Source organism: Setaria viridis, chromosome 9, assembly GCF_005286985.2.
Source record: "Setaria viridis chromosome 9, Setaria_viridis_v4.0, whole genome shotgun sequence".
Classification (NCBI taxonomy): Eukaryota; Viridiplantae; Streptophyta; class Magnoliopsida; order Poales; family Poaceae; genus Setaria; species Setaria viridis.
This window is the reverse complement of record NC_048271.2, coordinates 42477700-42502230: the sequence shown is the minus strand read 5'-3', so window position 1 is coordinate 42502230 and position 24531 is coordinate 42477700. Positions and strand designations below refer to the sequence as shown.

At 41.5% G+C, this 24531-nt stretch overlaps 3 protein-coding genes and 1 long non-coding RNA gene across 13 annotated transcripts; 3 read left to right on the top strand and 1 right to left on the bottom strand.

The window, feature by feature from the left end:
* Window positions 1–417: 417 nt before the first annotated feature.
* On the bottom strand, window positions 418–13481 carry LOC117836794 (uncharacterized). Of its 3 annotated transcripts, none has more exons than XR_004636161.2 (6): window positions 13169–13481; window positions 12057–13092; window positions 10223–10310; window positions 5149–6244; window positions 4574–4993; window positions 418–1253 (listed from the first exon to the last, which is right to left on the bottom strand). It is a non-coding gene; the product is annotated as an uncharacterized lncRNA (long non-coding RNA). The 3 variants fall into 3 exon arrangements; XR_004636160.2 differs by having other exon boundaries at window positions 5149–10101; window positions 12057–12265; XR_004636159.2 differs by having other exon boundaries at window positions 12057–12265.
* LOC117836791 (serine carboxypeptidase 1) lies at window positions 1673–8160 on the top strand. 7 transcript variants are annotated; one of them, XM_034716291.2, is made up of 8 exons: window positions 1690–2239; window positions 4587–5047; window positions 5134–5382; window positions 5448–5566; window positions 5663–5761; window positions 5936–6044; window positions 6131–6286; window positions 7758–8160. In XM_034716291.2, exons 1-7 carry the CDS (start codon window positions 1837–1839, stop codon window positions 6269–6271), a joined length of 1581 nt encoding a protein of 526 aa, XP_034572182.1. In that variant the 5' UTR covers window positions 1690–1836; the 3' UTR covers window positions 6272–6286; window positions 7758–8160. The 7 variants fall into 7 exon arrangements, with proteins under 7 accessions (XP_072147192.1, XP_034572184.1, XP_072147191.1 ...); XM_072291089.1 differs by lacking the exon at window positions 7758–8160 and having other exon boundaries at window positions 1695–2239; window positions 4587–4691; window positions 4755–5047; window positions 6131–6507; XM_034716292.2 differs by lacking the exon at window positions 7758–8160 and having other exon boundaries at window positions 1702–2239; window positions 4587–4691; window positions 4773–5047; window positions 6131–6507.
* Window positions 9130–12950, top strand: LOC117836792 (serine carboxypeptidase 1). 2 transcript variants are annotated; one of them, XM_034716294.2, is made up of 8 exons: window positions 9130–9678; window positions 10234–10341; window positions 10432–10706; window positions 10790–11038; window positions 11132–11247; window positions 11884–11979; window positions 12070–12175; window positions 12523–12950. In XM_034716294.2, exons 1-8 carry the CDS (start codon window positions 9285–9287, stop codon window positions 12661–12663), a joined length of 1485 nt encoding a protein of 494 aa, XP_034572185.1. In that variant the 5' UTR covers window positions 9130–9284; the 3' UTR covers window positions 12664–12950. The 2 variants fall into 2 exon arrangements, with proteins under 2 accessions (XP_034572185.1, XP_072147193.1); XM_072291092.1 differs by lacking the exons at window positions 11884–11979; window positions 12070–12175.
* A 1240-nt stretch (window positions 13482–14721) lies between the features above and the next one.
* LOC117839557 (uncharacterized) lies at window positions 14722–24521 on the top strand. Its single transcript, XM_034719918.2, has 14 exons — window positions 14722–15369; window positions 15460–15552; window positions 16394–16456; window positions 16761–16847; window positions 16925–17077; window positions 17158–17315; window positions 18018–18252; window positions 18356–18466; window positions 19447–20505; window positions 20598–20861; window positions 21264–21449; window positions 21933–23084; window positions 23189–23539; window positions 23642–24521. The coding sequence occupies exons 1-14, from the start codon at window positions 14956–14958 to the stop codon at window positions 24020–24022; spliced, it is 4707 nt and encodes a 1568-aa protein (XP_034575809.1). The 5' UTR covers window positions 14722–14955; the 3' UTR covers window positions 24023–24521.
* The last annotated feature ends 10 nt before the right edge of the window (window positions 24522–24531 follow it).

The window sequence follows — 24531 nt, the reverse complement described above, 5'->3', positions numbered from 1 at the left end:
CTATTAAAGAAAAGATCTGTTTATATGGTGATTTGAACTTACCAATCGAAAGGTTTCACGTGGTGGTAGCTGTTATTTCCACAGCAACAACTGTTTTTGTCTGTGAGACTCCACCATGCTGCCAGCCTACCGCTAGTACTAGTACAAATGTTGTAAGGCCGAGACTAGAGCAGGCCAATATATCAAGTCAAAGCCAGCCCAAAAGACATACTCTTCCAAATCACGATATACAGTTGTTTTTAGAAATAAAGAGCCCATCAGGGCCCCCTCATTCCATTTTGTTCTCTCTCTTTTTTTCATTTTCTTCTACTCCTTAATTCTTATGATTAATTAAGGTCTATCGTATACATTTTTGTTTTTTTTCATGCCACTCAAAAAAAGTTTAAATGACTTGAAATAAGAATCTGCACAACCTAATTCAATAATTGGAATGAACTTTATTCAATTTTATTGAACCTGTGTAAAAAATACATCTGGGGAACTTGCTGATCAGAACACTGGTGGAGATCGGTGACCTGATCTAAACTTGCTCTGACGCTCTCGACGTAGTGCTGTATAAGTTTGAGTCTGATACCACAATTCTGTTTCTGGCAGACTTTTTTTTTTTGCTTGAAGCGCGAGATGTGCACCCAGTACTGTAATTGCTTGAACCTGTTTTGGTCCGGTTGCAAATGCATAAAAGCCCTGGAATTTCTAAAAAAAAAATGAGAACAAAAACTACCGTGACAGATCCAGTTTTTCATGCCACTTCATTTTCTGTTGTTCTAAGAATGATTAGGCATGTGGTAAGTCTATTTGGGCTCCACCACGGCAGCGCACCTCTCAGTCTGAGTCCAAGTCCATCTTACCAAAATGACAGGCCTAACACTAACAGTAACTGCGCACCGATAAAGATAATGGCCATAATTAGTAGCGATTACTAAAACAATATGAACCATGTACAGAGTAAGTACATTATGTGGTACCCTATTGGACGGATCGGATAAGGAAGCTGCAAAAACAGGCACGGAGCATCTTCCATCCTACTCATACAGCAGTGCACTTCAATGGATATCTAGTCGAATCTGTGGTGCCATACAGTGCTAGGAAAAGGAGAAGAGAACAAGATACCTGATGCTGATGCAAGGCCAATTGATTGTTGATTCATTCGCCCTTTAACAATACAGATTCCGGTCAATTTCTGGCGTGGGTCAATTGACGTGAACCATGTAAAGTTTCAGTCGCTATGGTAGCTTCTGCTTGCTTGGCAGATCCTGGAAGATGAATGATATTAGAACTCGGGTGCTAGGAAATAAGAAGAATGATGCAAAGTTCATAACACTGTTGCGTGCAAAATCAGTCCTTCGAGCACAAATTCCTCATTCCCACTTGTGGTCGGATGGAACAGATTCCAATCGTCCACACAACTTTAAAGTTCAGAGTACCAAGTAGTATCGTACCCACATTGGGATGCTCCGTCTAATATCTTTACCAAAGTATTCTGATCTAAAAAAAATGCAAGCATATTGTATCTTTTGTATATTATTTTTCATTCTTGACTGAAACATCCATACACCTTCATTTTAGAATTAGATCAACCCAACTAACCGAGCAAGGCACTAAATTTGGAGCACAAAATTTAAACAAAAAGACATCATGCGTTTCTCCCTATGCACATTCAAGAATCAGTTATCGCTATATAAGGCTGTTATGTGGTCATATCCTTGGCATGATCCAGTATTCCAGCGTATCTATTTCTAACCAAACCCAACAAGATAAAGATGACGATCATATATGGCCCCCTCTATATAAGACCCTTTCAACTAATCCAGAGTAGGCCAAACAAAAACACCGGCCATGGGCAATTGTTGGAGGTGTTCTCCTTTGGCCTCCAAGATCAGAAGAGATGCATTTGCCATCCAATTCTTCTGCCTCATACTCATACAAGCGTCACTTGCGGATGAGGCTGGTCGACTGCACGAGTTCTCCAGGTCAAGAATGGAGATGCAGCATGATCGAATAGACAATAAAATGCTTACAAGTTGGAGCATGGATCATCCAATATATGTGGGTCCACAAGATGGGCTGAAAAAGGTTGATAAGATCAGTGAGCTTCCTGGGCAACCGGGAAAGGCTGTCTTTGATCAGTATGCAGGCTATGTCACAGTTGATGCAACATCTGGGAAGGCCCTCTTTTACTACTTTGCAGAGGCTGCTGAGGAACCATCCACCAAGCCATTGGTCCTGTGGCTGAATGGAGGTAAGGAACCAATTGCTATGTGGTTTATTTCGTCAGACAAATGTTCTTCTATGCTCTGCTTAGATGTTGCTTTGTGCTCACTGTATTTTATCAGTTGCAGTCTGGCAAAAAGGATAGTTGTCCTAACCATCCATCCATACAATCATGGTTTCAAGGTTCAAAATTGAAATACAGTTGGAACTTGCTACAGATCAGTACCAACTAGTTTTCCCCCTCCTGTTCTAATGACCTACCAGTGGTTTACCAAATACAAAACATCCACAGGCATTTATTGGAAGAACTGACAATTGATGGTGTTAGTTGCTGCTTAAGTAAATGTCACCACCAAGAGTGCGCAAAATCACGCAAAGAGCAATAAGCTGACAGTCTATCATACCTAGTATCAACCTTAGCTTGTCGAAATGGAAATGGAGCTGGCTATTATTTACTTCTACAGGACACATGTAATTCTTCTACAGATTGTTAAGCCGACTGATCTAGTATGATGCTCGAAGTTGATCCTTTGTTGGATGCACTAATCCTTGATGCCACACAATAGATTTTAATTTTCAGACTCTCCAAGCTCTGCAAAGCCTTAATTGATTTAGTATGTCGACTAACCAAAATAACGGCGGCAATCATAAATCTTCATGACCATTTTTTTTGTTTCATAACTTACTCATTGTTCACCTTCACCGCATGGTTATCAACAGCTGCATAAACTCAGGTCATTGCTCAATAGTTCTGTTTATTAATAATTCGCACAGTAATATCTTGAAACATACCTTCGTCATCATACCGCTGATAAAGATAAGTGCATGGAAAATAAGTGGAGAGGACAAAAAAGAACTACATTTTATATAGAAGAATATTACAGATGAACTATAATCCTTTCTGTTGGGGGAATGGCCCAGCCCACGTAGGAAATGGGCCTTGTGTGAAAGCCCAAGGGCCTACTTGTAAATTACGTACCCACCAGGGGCATGGTGGAAAATTTCTATCCCCTCCCTTCTCTATATAAAGGATCCAAAAGGTCATGAGAAGGGGACTCACTAGACCTCTCCCCATTTGCTCCTATGTTTCTCCGCCTTGTCCCTCTCATTTCCACCCTTCTACCCTCCTCCCTCTCTCTCTTCCCTGTTTGGAGGAGTAACATCCCCAACACTTTCATTTGTAGGAAATGATACATAGAAGCTTGATAACAAAGGAAGTTATTAAGATGGGCTGTGTCCAGCATAAAATTTGACAGCACCTAGTACATGATGAAATAGTTCTGAACTATTCAGCTATAAAAAGATTCCAATTAATCAAGTTATGCACTTGGCTCTGTAAGTGAGAACCATTTACACATTACCTTATAATCCGGTAAGTTAATCTATGATATTGCTAAAAACTTGCTTCTGTTGAAGAATGAAAATATGGAAAATCAAAAAAGCAAACTGTTGTCAAAATTTTCTTTTGATTATATACAATTTCCCTGCCAGCAGCGTGGGAGAGGGTGATGAAAATAGTATTATGGGTCAAGGCAACACGAGGTGGAAACAAGAGGATGGAGTGGGTGCAGGGAAGCGGCATGGAGTCACATGGAGAGGAGGGAGCAGAGGAAGGTGAGCGGAAAGGAGAAAGGGAAGGAGGAAACATTCAAGATGAGAACAGGGAGAGAGAGAGGTGATATTGTGGGATCTCCAGAGGTGACTCATAGAGATGGAGTAGGCATCAGGTAGGAGAAGGGTTGAGGCACAATGAATGGGAGTGCGAAGTGGAGGAAATCTTAGGCGTGCTTGGTTCCCCGCCACAGTGCCCCGCGCCACAGCACAGTCAACAGCAAAAGGAGCCCGTGGCTGTGGCACTGGTTTTCCCCGCCACAGGCTGTGGCGCGCCGCACCGTAGCGTGGCAGCCCGTGGCTGGGAACCAAGCACGCCCCTTATCTAAAGCTAGAGCAACCTCATCCACCAAGCAGATAGCTGTCACCCCTCCAAACTTGACCTGGTGGCACTCTCCGTTGCCTCACTTTCCTTCTGCTTTCATAATTTTATATCTACTCCTATATACTAAGATAAGATATTCGGTACTGTGCTGCTTGTCCTTCCTGTGAAAGTTTGGTTGAGGGTTACTCTGTTTAAAATTCACGGATAACAAAGTGTTTCACATATAATATATTTTTCACATTAAATGCTAAGGATTGCTCTATTTGTATGTTGTGTACTTTGTACTTGCACTCCTTAGCTACTGATCTCAATTGTTCACAACTTAACCTTTTCCTTAGCATATTTAGACATATATTCCTGAAAAAAAATCACGTGGACAACAATTCCACCATATGATATTCTTTTTGAAATTACAGAAAGAATTACCTTAAAATTTCAGGGCCTGGTTGTTCTTCTCTGGGAGGTGCTATGCTTGAAATTGGACCATTCTTCGTCAACAGAGATAACAAGACATTATCCAGAAACAAATATGCCTGGAACAATGGTAGGCTGATTCCCACAAGGTTACATATGGCAGTTAACACTCTTAATACCTCTGTGCTGACAGATCATTCCTGGATGACAGTGGCAAACATGCTCTTCCTTGAGAGCCCTGCTGGTGTTGGTTTCTCATATTCGAACAGAACATCAGATTACAATAACACTGGTGACAGGAGCACCACAGCAGATGCATATACTTTCCTCATCAACTGGCTTGAGAGGTTCCCGGAGTACAAGGGCCACAGCTTCTTTATAACTGGTGAAAGTTATGGTGGCCACTACATACCACAGCTTGCCAACACTATTCTGTCAAATAACAAAATCATGAACATCACTATGATCAATCTCAAAGGAATTGCTGTAAGTTTCAAACAAAAATAGTTAGTACTAAGTAATGCTTCCATGGATAGAGTCAGACTATATACTCAATCACTTGTTGGAAACAGATTGGAAATGCGTACCTCAATGATGACACGAACACAAGAGCGACCATCGATTACTACTGGACACATGCTATGATCTCCAAAGAAACTCACAAAGCAGTCCAGGAAAATTGCAGTTTTAATGGAACATACACAGGACTCTGTAGAACCGCGATAGAAGCAGCTAATAATGAGAAGGGCCTCATTGATCAGTCCAACATCTATGCATCCTTCTGCTGGGATGCTTCTGCTCCCCGACAGCATCATGCCTCGGTAAAAGTCATCTCGCAGATTTTAAACAAATTCACTTCTCCCAAACTGATTGTATGGTGTTGCAGGTAACCAACACTGACCCCTGCGCCAGTTACTATATGCGATCATATCTGAACCGCCAAGAGGTGCAGAGAGCATTTCATGCAAACACCACAGGATTGAAGCAGCCATGGTTGGATTGCAGGTGAAAGAAACATAACTGATATTCTTTCAAGTATTTCATAATAAAATTTAGCCTTCTGGTTAGTTAACAAAGTCATATATGCTTTCTGAGCACCAGTCATATCATTTCTCCTGAAAATTGGAAAGATGCCCAAGTCTCTATGCTGCCATCTATTCAGCAATTAATTTCAAGTGGAATAAGAACATGGCTGTATAGGTAAGTCCACAAGCATTACAAAGGGCCTGTTTGGATATGGGTCATTTGTATCGAAATCCTTATGATTTAGTTCAACTTTGATCAAATTCCCCCCAAAGTAGAGTACTCCCTTCATGGAAACACCTCCCTACAAGTTTAGGCCACCCTACTAAGAATGACTTATTTTATCTTCAGTGGTGATATTGATGCTGTGTGTCCAGTGACTTCAACACTGTATTCATTAGACATCCTGGGGCTGCAGATAAACTCACCATGGAGGGCATGGTATTCTGATGATGGTGAGGTATGAATTACAAACCAAATGGTATGGTATAACCATTTGTTGTCATGTAGGATTCTGAAACCCGTTGTTTCTTTATGAAATGGCAGGTTGGAGGCTATGTGGTTGAGTACAAAGGTCTGGTATTTGCAACGGTCAGAGGAGCTGGACATATGGTTCCTACCTACCAACCCCAAAGGGCGCTCACCTTGTTCTCGTCATTCCTGCAAGGGAAGATGCCCCCTGAATGATTAGAACTTTACAAGGTTCTGTTCTTTTATTGTTATAACAATGAAAGATACACCGGAGTTCATCAGAAAAAATAATAGAAACATACTAGCCAAACATAGTAGACTTGCTTGCATTGAAGGAGATTATTACAACAAATGAACATTGTACTCTGAATCATCTAAATTCCACAAAAAGCCTAAGCCTAAGCAGTTCTGATGAAATACTAATCATGAAATGGTCGCATTTTTGCGCCAGATATAGACCTCTTATAGCTTATGATTTGTAGATGTTTCGAGTTTCACATTTAGTACAACAGAATTGTACCTACAGGAAATGGTGGAAGGAGGTGTACGTTTGTGGATGTTTCTCATTCGTGGTTCCAATGAATTTCAGTTGGATAAACACAAACTTTATTAAGGAGAAGAAAGTAGCAGAGCATAAACTTCTACAGATAAATTGTACAATTATATCCTTGAACACCATTATGGGCATGTAGTCCCTCCGATTCAAAATAAATGATGTTATGGGCATCAACACAATGTGATACCTGACTAAAAATTTCTTTAAAATGTGTCATTTCAAATAAAGATATTTAAACACTATGGAAGTACTTTCCGTTATGAATCTAGTAGCATCTACCTTATATCATAAATGTATGTCATTCTTTGTATATTGATGGTCGAAGTTAAAAATATTTGACCGGCAGGAATTATAAAACAACATATATTTCGAATCAGAGGGACTAGCTTCTTATACTTGGTGTACCCTCACTGCTGTATTTTTCCATGGACCACTAGATGGTTCTTTAGAGCAGCATCTAAGGAGGCCCATCAAGCAATCCAACAGCAGAGAGTGCTTTGGTTTGCTCAAGAAAAAGTATGGGCAGGTTCCTTACCAATCTGCAACATACAGAAGTCAAACGACAAAAAAAAAAGAGTTGACTTTGACCCCCATTGGTGTTGGGGAATCTTTTTGGCATGGCCACTAAAGGATGATTTTGATGGTATTTTTTGTACAGAGTAAACTTGACTTGACTATAGTTTTTTATTTATTCATAATGGTAAACATATGAACTCATAAGGGACCAGAATACAACAGTAGGAAATATTCCTTGCCTTTCTAAGCCTTGCTCTATCCATCTTCCTTCCTTGCTCACTTCTCTCTTTGACAATATGTGTTGCCTTGGAAGGCATTTTGCATATGTGCACTACTAGAAAGTGGATTCCCTTCTAAAGTTGATGCCTCCTGTCCCATCAACTCGTTTTTCAACTCTAATCCAAAGTGGGTCCACTCAGTGCATGACAACCAACCGAAATGAAAAATAAGGAGAGAAATACACTAATACAATGGTTATATGATGCCCGCATAGATTTGAGGTAGGAGATGGTCTATTCAAAGGCAGCATAGGAACCTTATGAATTGTACACAGCCAGCAAAAAGAAAACATAGCTTAAAAAGAAAAGACACAGGAGACTATACTTTTCCTAAAAGATTTTTATTTTTCAGGTTTCCTTTTCCTGAAGAGGGGCTACTGTCAACAGTCAATGGCAGTTTGGTGAAAATATTTGTTCCATGCCCACAGCTCAAGTTTGGAATCTACCTTTCTACAGGAAAGTTTCAGATGAAAGGGCAGGTTGCTTGAAAGCCACACCACAAGAACAAAATAGAATGTGCCCACATACTTGCAAGGTGGATCAAATTATTCTTTTGAAGATACATGAGATGGAACATGGAAGTAACATTCAACTTGATTGAAGTGGAAATGACAAGGTGTCAACTGCTGATGCATCAATACAGTGATGGTGCTGACAAGATGCTATCAACAAGTCACCTCCAAGTAGTGGGTATAAATGTGCTTTTTTGCTTCAAGGAAAATTATAATGCTCAAAGAGAGCAATTTTGGTCGACAGCATTGTGATTACTAAACCAATTGAAAGCAGCAGTACAAAAGAATCATGAATCCTTATTAAATTTCACAAGTTTTTTTTATCAACAAAAGTCGAGACTCAATTTAAGAGAATAACAAGTCAAGCCACACAGAAACTAAGAAACAACATATTTTCCTATGATAATGACCATTGCACTAAGCCAGAAGTCTGACTTCAACCAGCTCTGTGGGATGGCTGGATTATTGCTTCAAATACACTTTTACAGTTTACAGTGCTCCTGTTAAAAGGCACTCGCGAACGAGCCTCTAGCTGAGTTGGTTAGGTGGCTCTAGTAGCACTCCTCAGGTCCTGGGTTCGACTCCCCGTGGGAGCAACTTTCAGGCTGGGGTTAAAAAAATCCCCTCGTCTGTCCCACACCAAAGCATAGGTCTAAGGCTCGGCCCAGGTCGTTGGTCGTCTCACACGGGCTACGGTGCCACTATGTAAGGGTAGGGCAGGGGTTCGGGGGTTTTCTCGACCTGCGTGAGGAGGTCTTCTTCTTCTTAACAAAATGCCCGGGGGCTGTCTTACCCCCCGCAGATCGAGTTAAAAGGCAATCAGAAGCAATGGATGCAGTGCAACCCCTTGGTTAGACTAGGGACCACAACAGAAAGGCACACTAAAGTAAAGATGCCTGGGAATCTTGGCAGAATATAACCGAGTGAACAAGAAGCTTATGAGGAGCTACGATACTAAGAAAAATAAAGTCAAAGATCAAGATACACACAGTACACATAACCAATTTTGTGATGGATGAGGCACCCTCAATCTGATTTGCATACATTTTCCTTTTCTTTCCCATATAATAAGTGTAATTGAACCAGAGATGGCTCTTGTGCCTTTCTAGGAATTGTGCTGACTTTGTTAGGTCGCAGCCAACAAAAAGAAACTTAGAATTTCAATTGAACACCATTGGCATTACTAATATAGATGCCATCAGAAAGAGAGAATATTTAGAGCTTTAAGTCCAACTTGCGCGGAAAAGTCAAAGAATCAATCATATTATGGTTTCCTTGGAGGACTCTTCAACTGTATTGCAAACAGAATGTCCCCTCTATAAATAAAGATTGACCAATGGCAACCTAGCACAAGACACCAAACACCCATGCACACGCTTCCTATCAAAATGAAAAGAGGCCTCCTGATACTTTGGTCCTTGTTCTACTCCAGTGCTGCAAACATAGCCACTAGAAACCAGGCCAACCAGCCTCTTGAATTTGATCATTGGATATTATCCAGCAAACATGTTCAAGGAAAACAAGACTCGACTTTGAAGAATGGAACTAGTCCCTCAGTGCATAGAGGTAGAGACCCAAAAAATAATCTACAGGAGCAGGATAAGATTGTATCGATGCCAGGGCAAACAGGGGTAGTAGAATTTGACCAATATGCAGGATATGTCACGGTGGATGCAAAGGCTGGAAGGGCATTGTTCTACTACTTTGTTGAGGCTCCTCAAGATCCCTTGGACAAACCGCTAGTCCTATGGCTAAATGGAGGTATGCACACTGACTCTGTTGACCGCAATTTGTAACACATTTTAGTGCATAAACAAAGCACCTCATATTTCTGTGGAGTTCTTTCTTCAAGATTTTTTTTCTCTCGAACACGCAGGAGAGCTGCGTATCATTATATTAAGAAGAAAAAAGGGGAAGAGCCCTTACAGCACACACACACACACCCTCGGAGTTTTACAGGAAAAAAGCACGCCTGGTAAAACAAAAAAATGACCAACACTTCCAGCACCTAATCCGGTCCAAGGGCGAGGAGGTAGGGAATACCTCTGGCCCCGGCCAAACCCCACACATGTAATTCCTCACCAGCGAGCATTAGAGCTCTAGCTAGGTTAGGAGATACACCATCAAACACACACCTAGTTCTTTCTTCAAGATGCTGTTATAAACTTTTTTAGGTCTATTTGTCTGCCATAATGAGGGTCAAAGTTGGAAAAAATCACGTCAATGATACTAGAACATATATCATCTATGTTTGCAATGCTGCAGCAAGATGCCTAGATTTCAAAGAATAAGATGAAACACTTACTGGATCTGCAGGGCCCGGCTGTTCATCCTTTGGATCTGGGGCCATGCTTGAACTTGGTCCTTTCTCTGTCCGTAATGACAACAAGACACTGTACAGGAAAAGGCATGCATGGAACAGAGGTAAATCACTTTAAACCTTCACTGGACTAATAATCAAATAAGTTAGTTGGATTAACACCTATGTGTTCCATTGTTGATCCATAAATGCAGTGGCCAATATGCTGTTCGTTGAGATCCCAGCTGGTGTTGGGTACTCATATTCGAACACTACCTCAGATTATTATAATACCGGTGACCAAAGAACCACAGACGATGCTTATACCTTTATTGTCAATTGGCTAGAGAAATTTCCTGAGTATCGGGACCGTGATTTCTTCATAACTGGTGAGAGCTATGCGGGTCACTATATACCAGAGCTTGCTAATCTGATTGTTTCTAAGAATAGAGCCAGCAATGCAACTAATGTCAAACTTAAAGGTGTTGCGGTAAGTTTTCAGCAATAGCTGCTTCTGTAACTTATAAGATCGGTAAATTCCTAACCAATGGTAACTCTGTAAAACTTGATCAGATTGGAAATGCAGACTTGGATGACAATTTGACTCTAAGAGCATCGTTTGACTACTATTGGATGCATGCTATGATTTCTAGAAAAGCTTACAGAGCCATCAAGGATAAATGTGACTTTAATGGGACATACACTAAAGATTGCCAAAATGCCATGAACTTAGCTACCCAGGAAAAAGGAAATGTTGATGACTATGACATCTATGCACCAACATGCCATGATGCCTCAAATCCTTCTAAATCAAGTGACTCGGTATACAGCACCAACCATAAGTTTCACATATATTTTTTTTAATTCCCTTTCTATATGATCCTTCAGATACTGAAACTTTTGGTTTACTTTCAGCTAGTGGGCGATCCATGCACAAACCACTATGTTTCCTCTTACCTAAATCGTCCTGAGGTCCAAAAGGCACTCCATGCAAACACAACAGGGTTACACTACCCATGGATGGATTGTAGGTATGTGGATTGAATATCCGAATATGTTTATCATATTTGTCTCCAATTTATGTGCAATTTTAGACCATACCCCTTATGCGACCCTATTAGCGATCTGGTATTGGCTTTGCTAAAGCAATCTGGAAAGGTAGATGCTTTATGTACAAACAATAACTTATATAAGCCACAGGAACAGAATACTTATATATCTTTTCTTGCTCACTTCTCAGTAGCATTAATAATAAAAAATTAGCGACAGCCTCTACAAGCCAACCATCAAAGAGTATGTGAACCACAGTTGACAATAATTATTCCTTTAGCATAAATATGCAAAAAAGGTTCTGAAGCCTATGTTCTGCCCCCTCAGCAAACAACTATTTGAAATCACAAAGATATTTAACCCATTCAGTCAGGGGAAAAGCAAAGGTGAGTCTAGGGCCACATGCACTGCATATCCACACCATTAAGTATGCATCAAAATGCACGCATTCCAATTCATCCTCAATGGTGTGAGAGTGTGCACATGCCCCAGTGCATACTTATTTATACCTTGAGATTTTGTTCAGTTTCAAGTAAACCTCTTACTAGATTAGCAATTGGGCATCAAGGAGAATAGTACAGCATTTTTATGATTAATTCTATGTTTCCTTCAAGCAGTCAGCATGTATTTGATAATTGGAAAGATTCACCAGAGACAATGCTGCCATCAATCAAGAAACTCATTTCAAGTGGCATTAGAATATGGCTGTACAGGTACATTGTTCAGCTTCATGTGTGACAAAATACTTAGATTAACATGCTACATAAAAAAACTGTGATTTAAACTCTACCATTGTGTATCAGTGGTGATATGGATGCCGTGTGTTCATTCATTTCGACACAGTATGTGCTGGACATTCTTGGACTTCCAATAGAAACATCTTGGCGTCCATGGAGCATCGATAATGAGGTACATAGCCCAGTGTTCATCCGATAATGAAAAATGAATATCAGCATTCATGTCACAGGATTCCTTTGGATCAAGTTGTACATGTGCTTCCTGCAAAAATAAAAAGAAGAGGATGATCCATCATGTTGCTTGACAAAATGATCACTAGTACCCAAAGCAATTTGATAGCCAAGTTACTAATCTCTTAAAATACCAAAATGGAAATAAGTTTGAACATAAAACTGTCCTGGTTGAGATGCAGTTGACACAAAAGAGCGTGCATTCTGAAACATCATAGATGCATTATTTCGTCTAGAAATAGCTGTGAACAATTAATATCGGTTCTCTAATCTTTCATTAAACGGCAGGTTGCTGGCTACGTCATTGGGTATAAAGGCCTGGTCTTCGCAACAGTCAGAGGAGCCGGGCACATGGTCCCATACTACCAGCCTCGCAGAGCATTGGCACTATTCTCATCGTTCCTAGAAGGGAAGCTCCCTCCGCACTGATCCAATAAGCTAGCAGGTTTTGTGATTGCCATTTGCACAGTATCTTCCAGCCTATGGAATCATAGGCAGTCCATAAGGCCTTAGTATACTACACTTGCAGCTTGGCTTTAGTTTAATTTCCAAGCGCAGGTGAAGGCAATTATGTAATTCTGCTTTGATTGAGCGATTTGGAGTGTAGCAAGGAGCCCAGTGAACTCTGGTTTGTAGCTAGCATAAGAAAAGAAGCTCAATCAAGTAGTACTAAATCCTGAACACATTTTAAGCATGTTCAATTGTTCCACCGAGAACCGAACGGTGTCAGTGTTAACGCCATCACTGGGCCTGGATTGGAGATGGAGAATTAACGCGCCGTAGAATCCAGGTATCCGCGCATTGAAAAAAAAAGTGGGGGCATTCCGCATTCAGAACTTCCGATGTCAGGAGGGAGGGCTGGGAAGACATATATCGGGAGTCAGGTCGCGCTGTGCCGCTGTGTGGGTGAGGGAAAGAGTAGGGAGGGGCGAACCTCGGAGAAGGGGTGGCGACCGCAGAACGGCACTGGCCACCGTACCAGCCCGCGACGGAGGAAGACGGGGGGTGGCGATCGGCGCGTCGCCGACTCCGCCTCGCCTGCTGACCGGGGTAAACAACCACCCGGTGGCGGAACCACCGATAGGGCAAGGTAGGTCGGCCGCCCTACCTAGCCCCGCGCCCCCGCCAGTGAGAAGCCCACGCCCTCCCTCCGAGAGCCTCTGACGCGCCGCCGTCAAGCGCTGCCGGTGCCGCGTTGGTTTCGCTGCCTGCGTAGGGCCGTAGGGGCGTGGCTGCGTCGAAGGATTGCCGCGTTGATGCCGGTTTTTTTTTTTTTTGAAGGATGTTGATGCCGTTTTGGGGAGACGACAGCCCACGAAGAGGTATGGGCTGAATTGGGCATCCTCGATCGCCACTCTCTCGGGGGGTTGGGCCTTCTGTTAGAAAGAAAGGATGGTTGTGTCCAGGATATACAAAGTTTCTTGTTAATGATTTTGAACACTTCATTAGGACCGAGCAGTGTCCATATCTTGTTCATTGAAAACCATTAATATTTTGTGTTAACTATTCAAGCCTCCAATTTGTTAATGTGTGAGATTCGACAAGAAAAAAATGTTCAAAAACTTTTAAGCTTTAAATAACCAAACAAAACCTATCCTCTTAGCTCAAATTGAGTGGGGGTGATCGTCCGATTGATTGTAATCATCCACTCTATTTGCCAACACGGGAAATAACCCGACAATCCCGAGATGAAAGGAAAATATGGAGCATTACTCTTCAACGAGTATATGAGACGAGGGGAAGCATAAAATAGGATGTCAAGTTACTAGCACAGATCTTTTAGCTGTCAGATTAGTAAATCCCGTTCCGCTAAAGATACTACACTACGAAAGATACCTAACATCATTTGAGCTAAAAGGTACCTCGTCTCGCTTTTTTTTCTAGCACAGGAAACAAGGATCTTATCAACCCTGACAATAGCTCTCTCATAGAAGCGAGGCAAAGGTCCGAGGTGGCAGTGGCAAACCCAGCAGCCAGACGAAGCCTGAGCAAACTACGAGCCATCTCCCTTCCACTCTAGCAATAGAAGAGAACAACTAGACCCTTGCAGGTATGCCTAGGGTGGCCGGGCCTTGGATCCGTCCCTGCTAAGCAGGTGGCCTTATCTGGCTCAGCGAGGCAACATATATAATCCTGATGAATAGTATACCGAGTGATAGATATGTTGAAGTTTGACGTGTCCTGAATCAACTACATAAAAAGATCGAATTGTTATATATACGGGATAAGAATTAAGGAGTACTCTCTCCATTTCAAATTGTATGTATGTTTCAAATTGGAACGGAGAGAGTATGGACGAAAAGGAAGTTTACTGTATTCAGAATCGAACTGAAAATTTGTTCGAAGTTCCAAATTTTTTTATAAAGAAACTATAATCCTTACGCAAAAGGAAAGAAAACGTTCAAAAATCTTCACGCGACGTGACGACGCAGGACTAGCAATCAACCGACTATCCTCGAACAATCTCACGTGGGCTTTGGCTAAAACGAAGCGGGACTCTGTAGGGGGGCTTGTGCAGCTCGAGCCGGAAAAAATGGTGGCTTCCGGCTAAACCCCCTTCCTCTTTCAAATCCCTCTCCCGTCGCCGCCGGCGCCGCCTCCCCCGCCCCTCCCTCTCTCCTTCCCCGTCCCACTCCGGCTCCCACTGTCTAACCCACCACAATCGAATCCTAAACCCCGCGAATCTCGTCCAAACCCTAAACCTCGTGAGCTGCCCCAGCCATGCCGAAGGTCTTTGGCACCGGCGTCTTCGAGTTCCGGCACCCCCGCGCGGCGGAGTACCCTCTCCCCGCGGACGCCGCCCCCGCTACGACCGCGGCGCCCGACAAGGTCCCCGCGTCCACCGGCGGCGCCTCCATCACGCTCCTCGACATCCAGCGGGACCGCCTCACCCGCGTCGCTGTCGAGCACTGGGGCGCGGCCGCCGCCGCGGGGGCCTTCGATGCGGACCTCGTCAGGGAGATCTACGCCACCGAGCTCCGCGTCGAGGGTCGCGGCCGGAAGACCGTGCCGCTGCACCGCGTCATGATCCTCGAGGTCAGCCAGTACCTCGAGAACTACCTGTGGCCGCACTTCGACCCGGCGAACGCCTCCTTCGAGCATGTCATGTCCATCATCCTCATGGTTAACGAGAAGGTCAGCCTCTGCTCCGAATTGGATTGGAGCTCTTGCTGCTAGCTCGGGTGATTTCTAGGGTTTCTGACATGATTTGGGCCTTGTGTGCAGTTTCGGGAGAATGTGGCAGCGTGGACGTGTTTCCATGACCGTAAGGATGCTTTCAAGGGGTTCCTGTGGCGGGTTCTCAAGCTCAAGGAAGAGGTTTGTGTCGATTTTTATGTACTTATCTATGTGATTATTTTTCCAGTAAAACGATTATTCATGTGAGAACTAATTTAGGATACAATTGATTTCAGAGCTGGCTATTTGTATGCCTAGTTTATTCAGTGGATGTTGGATAAATCTGGGTGTTGTTATTTTAACACTCCTAAAATGTGGCGTGACCAGGATTGGTTTAGCTGTTCAATTGGTTATAAAAGCATTCATAGGCACATGTGATCTGAAGCCACTTAACTTGAAATTAGTGCGCTGCAGCGATTAGGATCTACAGTTGTATGCATCTCACTTTAGCCATAGTGTAATAGGTAGTGAGATGTAGTTACTGGCCAGTAGCCAATATTGTTGGTGATATAATTGAGAAATCAGATTGTATTACAAAAGCATGAGAAGTTTGGTGGTTTATATTGATTATATTGTGGAAATGACGTTTTCCTCACTTTGCTGTTCAATTATTTTGAGCTCCAGTTGAGTAGCTTGTGATGAGCATTCTTTCCCAGATGCTCCAGTATGTTCTTTGAATGTCAGATAATCTATTCAACTAGGATGTTATAATTGTATACAGGGCTGGGTTATAGAGTTGAGGCCTCGAGGGCATCAGGGGATTTTGGATTTCGCTGGTTGTGTTTTGTTTTACTTTTTTTTTGTCTTTTATTTCGCATATGAGCTGTTTTTGAGACGAATAGTTTGGTTGTATTTCTATCTCCAACCCAAAAGTTAAGTGCTTATGTCACCACAAATTTGTGTCTTCTGGACCATTTACTTATAAAAATATTATGATATTGCAATGTCCATACTGAAATTGTCTTGTTGTGTTAACTTACAGGAAAGGGCCCTTAATATGGCAGAGAAAACAAATTACCTCCTGTTCATGATAAATGCATTTCAGGTACTTTCTATTTGCATCACATGCTGATGCTTCATTTTCCCTATATATGTTGCTTTTCCTGTTCAACCAGACAACCACTGAATACTTAATGATATTGCGATGGACATCGTTATAACTTCTCTATTGAATTGTTCTATGTGCTGCTGATATCTATTTAAAACCTTTTTAAGTTTATGATCAGTTATTGGATTGCCCATATAGTAATTTTAAAATTAGTATGCAAGGCTTGTATATACCGTTTAACAGGATTGTCACCCTGCATCGACTTTATGAGAACTTAATTCTATTTTATGCTTCGCCGCAGAGTTTGGAGGATGAGCTTGTCCGGGAAACTATACTTCAGTTAGTTAGCCTAAAGCTGTGGAATACTCTTTCTTTTGGACGACTTCAGGTAATTTTATCCCTACGGATAGTTTCTTTTTTCTGTGCTTATTTTTGGGTTCTTATCTTTGTTTAAAACATATACAGATGGAACTCTGCCTTAACCCTGAATTGATTAAGAAGTGGACCAAAATCAAAAGAAGGGAAGCAAAGGAAGCAAAAAAGGCTGACCAACCTACCAATCCTTCTGAAACGCTCGAGAATAAATTCCTTAGGAATCTAATTGAAGAATTCTTGGAGGTGCACCTTTGAAGCTATTCCTTTTTACTCTGTTATTGCTACATATGAATTTGCTTAACTTCCATGAAACTTCCGTGTAGATTCTCGATTCAAAGGTCATATTATCCAGCCAAGATGGTGGTGAAGAATCTGTATTGAATGAGCCACTCGGTGGGCAGGTCGATGATTCTTGCGTCCTATATTGTGAGAGATTTATGGAATTTCTGATTGACATGTTGAGCCAGCTTCCTACTAGAAGGTATGTAGTTACGGATCTTGAATTGCCAGATAAATATAGATTGTACCAGGCTATTATAATTTACGTGCATGTTCCACATAGATGTAAGAACATGAGAACTTAACATCCTGTTGTCATTTTTTGCAAATATGTCTAGTTAGTGCAAGTAGGAGTCCCTCATGATATAAGCACCCATGACCCATCCACTTATAAAAGCTTTAGGGACTTGGATGTTCAACTGCCTTCATGGTACCAAATGAAACCTCTTGAAGTGGTCGCAGGATGCAAATTATATTCAGAGTGACTTCCTTTTGTGACTGTGCAGAAGTTTTCAATGTCCTTGCACATCAAATAATCATAGAACAGATGTGTATTTCCCTGGCTCTTTCCACCCTGAGCACTTCATAAAGACACATACCAGTGTATTTCCCTCCGTTCAAGGGTGTTAATCTTTCTGCTGTACAAACCTCTCATATTGTCATAACTGAACATCATTTCCTTGATCTGGTTTGTCTTTGTATATTCCTACATGGCCATATAAACTTTTCCATTGCATCTTTACTGTTCTTTACTATTGGAGAAAGCACAAAGTATATCTCCTAAGCAAAGAAATGTCATGGTTCAGTTAAATATTGCTGGCAAGTGGCAATATTGACACACCTTAGCTTATTTATTTACTTATATGTTATATCTTTTCTCACTTGTGTTGCTTATAATCTGCAGGTTTTTGAGGCCCCTAGTTGCTGATGTTGCTGTCGTTGCTAAGTGCCACTTAAGTGCACTCTATACTCATGAAAAGGGACGCCTTTTTGCACAGTTGGTTGACTTGCTGCAGTTTTATGAAGGCTTTGAGATTAATGATCATTCTGGAACACAGCTTGGTGATGATGATATCCTGCAAGCTCATTATTCTCGTTTCCAAGCTTTCCAGCTGCTAGCATTTAAGCAAGTGGCTAAGGTGTGCAATTTTATTCTTACTTTCATTTTTTGGTTTGGTCTCTTGTACACTAGTAGTATCTACTCGGAAGGCAAATATTAACATTTCATTTTAATCATTGCAGTTGCGAGATTTTTCCTTGTCTAGTATTGGTTCACTGCATAAGCGAGCTGACTTAACAAAAAAGCTGCTTGTCTTGTCGGATGTGGAACTGCAAGATCTGGTTTGTAACAAGGTGAGAATTTCAACATATTACTTTTACCTGTCTGTGTTTGTTGTCTATACATATTTTATAAGGCTCTTTTGTTGTTTGTACATAGTGTTTCCTTGACATGTGTTAGTGGATATGCTTTTTCTTCTTGTCATTGATGGTCTATTTTTTCAAAATTTGATGATAGTCTCCAAACGGAAGTTAATGTGGCAGCATGTAAAATACATGCGTGCATTTTGATCAAACATTTAATGACTGACCTGATAGTATTTCATTGGAATTTCCACGAACATTTGGATGGTTTTTTAAGATTGGGTGCACAGGGGCACTTAATAGGCTAGATACACTGTGCCTTAATCTCTTAGAGTGAGTTGCTTAGCTCTACCTCTTAAACCCCTTGTTGATGAAGTTGCAATCTGATGAAGTGACTTTTGAGTCCCTTTTGCCTCACTGATCTAGGCTGATTAAGTTGCCTCCCATTTGGTTGCTTTTGGGAATAATTGAATATAGGTTCTGCACATGATATTGCCACCTACAAACAGCATTGAGATCTGACATGCACTGACTTCTTTAGGCCTATGAATATGTGAAATAAGAGACGGTTTTTATGAAATGGGTTTTCAAAAGCAGTAAACACCATCTCAAAATAAGCAGGAAATACATTTCCCATTTGTTAATTTACCAAATAAATACTTCTGATTTTCTTATTTCCTAGCATGCTATGCTGTTAAATGACATCAATAGTCAAGTGACCTTATGGAACAGACAGCCACCAGTCATAGAGGTCAGAGCAAGTTATCTTGATGGCAACAGATGCTCACCATTTATTTTAACCCAAACAACATATAAAGTTCCTTACTGGAGTTAGGTTAAAAGTTTTCCTTATGTTTCATAGTTTAGTATTTCCTCATTGCTTATTAGTGCTATGCATGAACATTTTATTTTACATACATGTATAACTGAAAGCATGCATTTTGAGGTGCTAACATGTCCTTTACAAGCAGCTCAAGTTAATCTCAGAGAAAGATCCATGCAGTGGAAGGCGTGATTTTCTTATAGAAGTCCTAGTTGCTTTTTTTGAGAAGCGGCAATCCCAAAAAGATGCAGTAAATGCACTTCCTCTTTATCCAAATGAGCAGATCATGTGGGACGAAAGCCTTGTTCCTAGTATTAATTACTCTGGAGAAGGCTGTCTTGCTCTCCCAAAACTCAATCTCCAATTCCTGACGCTTCATGATTATTTGTTAAGAAATTTCAATCTGTTTCGTCTTGAATCAACCTATGAAATTCGTGAAGATATTCAGGAAGCTGTTCCTCATCTACATGCTCATATCAACAATGAGGGAGAGACTGCCTTCCGTGGATGGTCCAGAATGGCTGTTCCAATCAAGGAATTTAAGATTAAAGAAGTGAAGCAGCCAAACATTGGTGAAGTTAAACCTTCTGCTGTAACTGCTGATGTTACTTTCAGCATATCGAGCTACAGGCATCAGATAAAATCTGAATGGGATGCTCTGAAGGAGCATGATGTTCTATTTTTGCTGTCAATCCGCCCTTCTTTTGAGCCTCTTAGCCCTGAAGAGGCTGCGAAATCAACTGTACCAGAAAGGCTAGGATTGCAATATGTACGTGGGTGTGAGGTCATTGAAATTCGTGATGAGGAAGGAACACTCATGAATGACTTCACAGGAAAGATAAAGCGAGAAGAATGGAAACCACCCAAGGGTGAGATGCGTACTGTCCGAATTGCACTAGATACTGCACAGTACCACATCGATGTAACTGAAACAGCAGAGAAGGGTGCAGAAAATGTCTATGGAACATTTAATATTCTAATGAGAAGGAAGCCCAAGGAAAATAATTTCAAAGCAATCTTGGAATCTATACGTGATCTAATGAATGAAACATGTGTGGTTCCAGAATGGTTGCATAACATATTCTTGGGTTATGGAAATCCTTCTGCTGCGCAGTGGATAAATATGCCTGATCTTCTGGAAGTTATAGATTTCAAGGACACTTTTCTTGATGCTAACCATGTACAGCAGAGTTTTCCAGATTATCAGGTAAATATTGACTCAAAATCTTGCTTCGTTGATGTGTATCTATTTTCACTTTCATCTTTGTTCTCCAAGATTCTAATGCTCAATTTTTTCAGGTTACATTTATCAATTCTGATGGTACAGAAAACCTGCATCCAAGCCCTCCTTTTAAGATTAGGCTGTCCAAGAAATTGAGGGAAAGCAGTCATGCCCTACCCGGCAATGTGAACTCCAGTTTATCTGTTAAGAACAACGATAATATGGCTGATGGTGAGTCTCAGAAAGAGAAACTAATTGTTGAGACTTACATTCCAGCTGATCCTGGGCCATATCCTCAAGATAAACCTAAGCAGAACTCAGTGAGGTTCACACCCACCCAGGTACCCTTCACACTCTGGGATAACCCCATAATTTCAACTGGTGCATGTCTGGTAACAAATGTGGAAGTACTAAGGCATATTTAGAGCATTTCTTGTGCGTGTTAGAGTGCCTCTGTCCTTCTATTTTATGCTAACCAGAACTTCAAAAAGATGCTTCATCCAAGTTCCAACTTTGAAGATCCAAAGTCAATATTTTATCTAAGCATACATAAATCAAGACAATGGTTGTCTGACTGGAACTTTAGTACATGACATAGTTGCCTCTTAAGTAAATAACATAACTTACATTTGACATATGTTTAGGCCCAGTATGTGTCCTGCATCAGTGTATTTTCTTTCAAGGTGAATGAGGATCTCATTCAGCTTAAAATTTCTGATACTGACAATATTCTTTGTTTGTAGATTGGTGCTATAATATCCGGTGTTCAACCTGGGTTGACAATGGTTGTTGGTCCTCCTGGTACGGGGAAAACAGATACAGCTGTGCAGATATTAAATGTTCTATATCATAACTGTCCTTCGCAAAGGACACTGATTATAACCCATTCGAATCAGGCTTTGAATGACTTGTTTGAGAAGATAATGCAGGTACTGTTACTGAGTATATATTATCTGTGCTCGTACCGCTTACCTAAATTAGTACTTTTTTCAAGAGGCAGTGGATCAATGCTATACTGTACTTTAATGTGAGTGACTAACAATTGCTGCTGCAACTGACTGGAGATTAGCTGAACATTCTCCCAGCAATTCCATGTAATTGTGTGTTTATGTGTTGTGATTTGGTCTGTCAATGGGAATCTAAATGAAAAAATGGTACTGTTGCTCCTGAGGGATTCCATATAAAATGTACCTGATGTCACATTTCCATGCATTATTGTTTAACATGTTAAAACACTATCAGTCTGTTCGTTTTCCTTGTAGTTTAACTGCCGTCATGAATCACTTAGATTCACTCCATGATAGATTGATAGGAGATATAGGTTTGTTATAATTTTGGAGATGTTTTGTATATGGCTATCGTTGCATTTTGTTTTGCTACTGGATATCTGATGTATTTTCTTTTTCTGCCAGAGGGATGTGCCTGCTAGGTACCTTCTCCGCCTTGGTCAGGGCGAGCAAGAGCTTGCCACTGATCTTGATTTTAGCCGTCAAGGTCGTGTTAATGCTATGCTTGTCCGACGGCTAGAGCTGCTAGGTGAAGTTTCTAAATTGGCGAGATCTCTTCGCCTTCCAGAAGATGTGGGTTACACATGTGAAACTGCTGCATATTTTTGGTTATTACATGTTTATGCTCGTTGGGAACAATTCTTAGCTGCCTGTGCGCAAAATCAAGATAATCCCACTTTTGTCAAAGACCGGTTCCCATTTTCGGAGTTTTTTTCAGATACTCCACAGCCTATTTTTACCGGTGAGTCTTTTGAGAAAGATATGCATGCAGCCAAGGGTTGTTTCAAACATCTTTCAACAATATTCCAAGAGCTGGAAGAGTGTCGGGCTTTCGAACTACTTAAGTCAACGGTGGAGAGAGCAAATTATCTAATGACGAAACAGGCGAAGATTGTCGCCATGACTTGTACTCATGCAGCATTAAAGAGGCGAGACTTTCTTCAATTAGGTTTCAAATTTGACAATTTGCTGATGGAAGAAAGTGCACAGATATTGGAGATAGAAACTTTTATCCCTATGCTGCTGCAACGACAGGAAGATGGCCATGCTCGTCTTAAACGTTGCATTTTAATTGGCGATCACCATCAGTTACCCCCTGTGGTGAAGAACATGGCTTTTCAGAAGTACAGTCACATGGACCAGAGTCTGTTTACTAGGTTTGTTCGTCTTGGTATCCCTTATATTGAGCTCAATGCTCAGGGTCGTGCAAGACCTAGTATCGCTAAACTCTATAACTGGAGATACAGAGAGCTGGGAGATCTGCCTTATGTGCGTGAGCAAGCGATCTTCCATAAAGCTAATGCTGGGTTCTCTTTTGAGTATCAGTTGGTTGATGTTCCTGATTATAAGGGCAAAGGCGAGTCTGCCCCCTCTCCTTGGTTCTACCAGAATGAAGGGGAGGCTGAGTATATTGTCAATATATATATCTACATGCGCCTGATTGGCTACCCTGCCAATAAGATTTCAATATTAACCACCTACAATGGCCAGAAGCTTCTTATTCGTGATGTCATAAACAAAAGATGCAAGCCATGGAATATTGAGCCACCTAACAAGGTAATTTGTAATAAATATGGTGTTTGAGCTATATGTTCATAAGCTAACAGTTTATCAGCTATTGAGTTTCTTGTACTTACTTCTGTTGGTGTTTTGATGCCTAGGTCACCACTGTGGACAAGTTCCAGGGTCAGCAAAATGATTTCATTTTACTCTCTCTTGTCCGGACCCGTTTTGTGGGCCATCTCCGTGATGTTAGGAGACTTATTGTGGCTATGTCCCGTGCTCGTCTGGGCTTGTATGTGTTCTGCCGGCGTTCACTGTTTGAACAGTGTTACGAATTGCAGCCAACATTCCAGCTTCTCCTCCAAAGACCCGATAAACTTGCCTTGAATCTTGAGGAGTGCACTCCATTTACAGAGCGACCTTTGGGGGAAACTGGAAATATCCATTATGTTACTGGTATTGAAGACATTGAACATCTGGTTAAGTTCAGACTGGAACATCTTAGTCAGGTACATCGTCCAGCACATCTCTGTGAAATAAAGTTTAAATCTATCTGTTGCTTTAATATTTTAAAAAATCTGAGCCATAACTACAATTTTTCGGTGCAACAGATGCAATATATGCAGTATTATGCTCCTCCAGCAAATGAGCTACCTCCAGCAGCGCCAGAAAATATTGCTGATGTAGTACCTCCAGAAAACGGCAGTGTTCTGAATCAGCCAAAGGAGCACATGGCAGTGGAAGAAAATGGTGGTGCAAGTGACACCACGGTCAGTAACAAGATGGAGGAAGATGCGGTTGAAGCAAAGGATGGAACGATGCAGGAAGGAAACAAGATGAGTGAAGGGAATGGTGACGGTGACGTGGCTGCAAAGGATAAGGGCGAAGAACATGATGATGCAAATGACAAGATGGAGGAAGGAGATGCCTCGTTGAAGGACAAGATTGAGGAAGAAAATTCAGAGCCGAAGGACAAGATGGATGAAGAGTGAGGTGTGGTGGTGGCCAGTTCGGAAATTGGCGAAGGCTGATGGCCCCTGGAGATGTGGGCAGCACCAAGATTGACAAGGTGACGGACCTATGTTGCGGCAGTTAATGATGGTAAAGGTTGTTTACTATCTTGGTCAGCCTGTGCAGGGAAATGTTCAGGCAACGGTGTCTTCATGTATCCCACATGTGTTTAAATGGTGTAGGAGGTTTTTGGCACTTTGTCTGAATCGCTCGGATATCAGAGATTCGGAGCTAGCGTTAGCGTGCACAAAAAAGTTTCGTCAGGAGCTCTCTCCTTGACATGACTGCTCGAGCACACAGCCGGAACGTGATTTTGTAAACTTGATTGTTGTAATTTTGGCCCGACTAGCGTTGGAATTTTTGCAGATTTGATAGCCCTACTAGACTACTGCTGTCATGTGAAGGCATATAAATTAGGCCAAATGTTACCGAAAAATGGTGTTAAAAAGTTTTGAGCTCCGTGCTCGTCTTTACGGTGTATCTTGACAAT

Excerpts from the sequence above, each read along its gene's own strand:
- LOC117836791 (XM_034716291.2), top strand. The coding sequence starts at position 1,837 with ATGGGCAATTGTTGGAGGTGTTCTCCTTTGGCCTCCAAGATCAGAAGA. Across the intron at positions 2,240-4,586 it reads GGTCCTGTGGCTGAATGGAG|GGCCTGGTTGTTCTTCTCTG; the intron begins GTAAGGAACCAA and ends TTAAAATTTCAG. Across the intron at positions 5,567-5,662 it reads CAGCCATGGTTGGATTGCAG|TCATATCATTTCTCCTGAAA; the intron begins GTGAAAGAAACA and ends TCTGAGCACCAG.
- LOC117839557 (XM_034719918.2), top strand. The coding sequence starts at position 14,956 with ATGCCGAAGGTCTTTGGCACCGGCGTCTTCGAGTTCCGGCACCCCCGC. Across the intron at positions 23,085-23,188 it reads ATATTGAGCCACCTAACAAG|GTCACCACTGTGGACAAGTT; the intron begins GTAATTTGTAAT and ends TTTGATGCCTAG. Across the intron at positions 23,540-23,641 it reads GACTGGAACATCTTAGTCAG|ATGCAATATATGCAGTATTA; the intron begins GTACATCGTCCA and ends TCGGTGCAACAG.
- LOC117836792 (XM_034716294.2), top strand. The coding sequence starts at position 9,285 with ATGCACACGCTTCCTATCAAAATGAAAAGAGGCCTCCTGATACTTTGG. Across the intron at positions 10,707-10,789 it reads TCAAACTTAAAGGTGTTGCG|ATTGGAAATGCAGACTTGGA; the intron begins GTAAGTTTTCAG and ends AAACTTGATCAG. Across the intron at positions 11,248-11,883 it reads TACCCATGGATGGATTGTAG|TCAGCATGTATTTGATAATT; the intron begins GTATGTGGATTG and ends TCCTTCAAGCAG.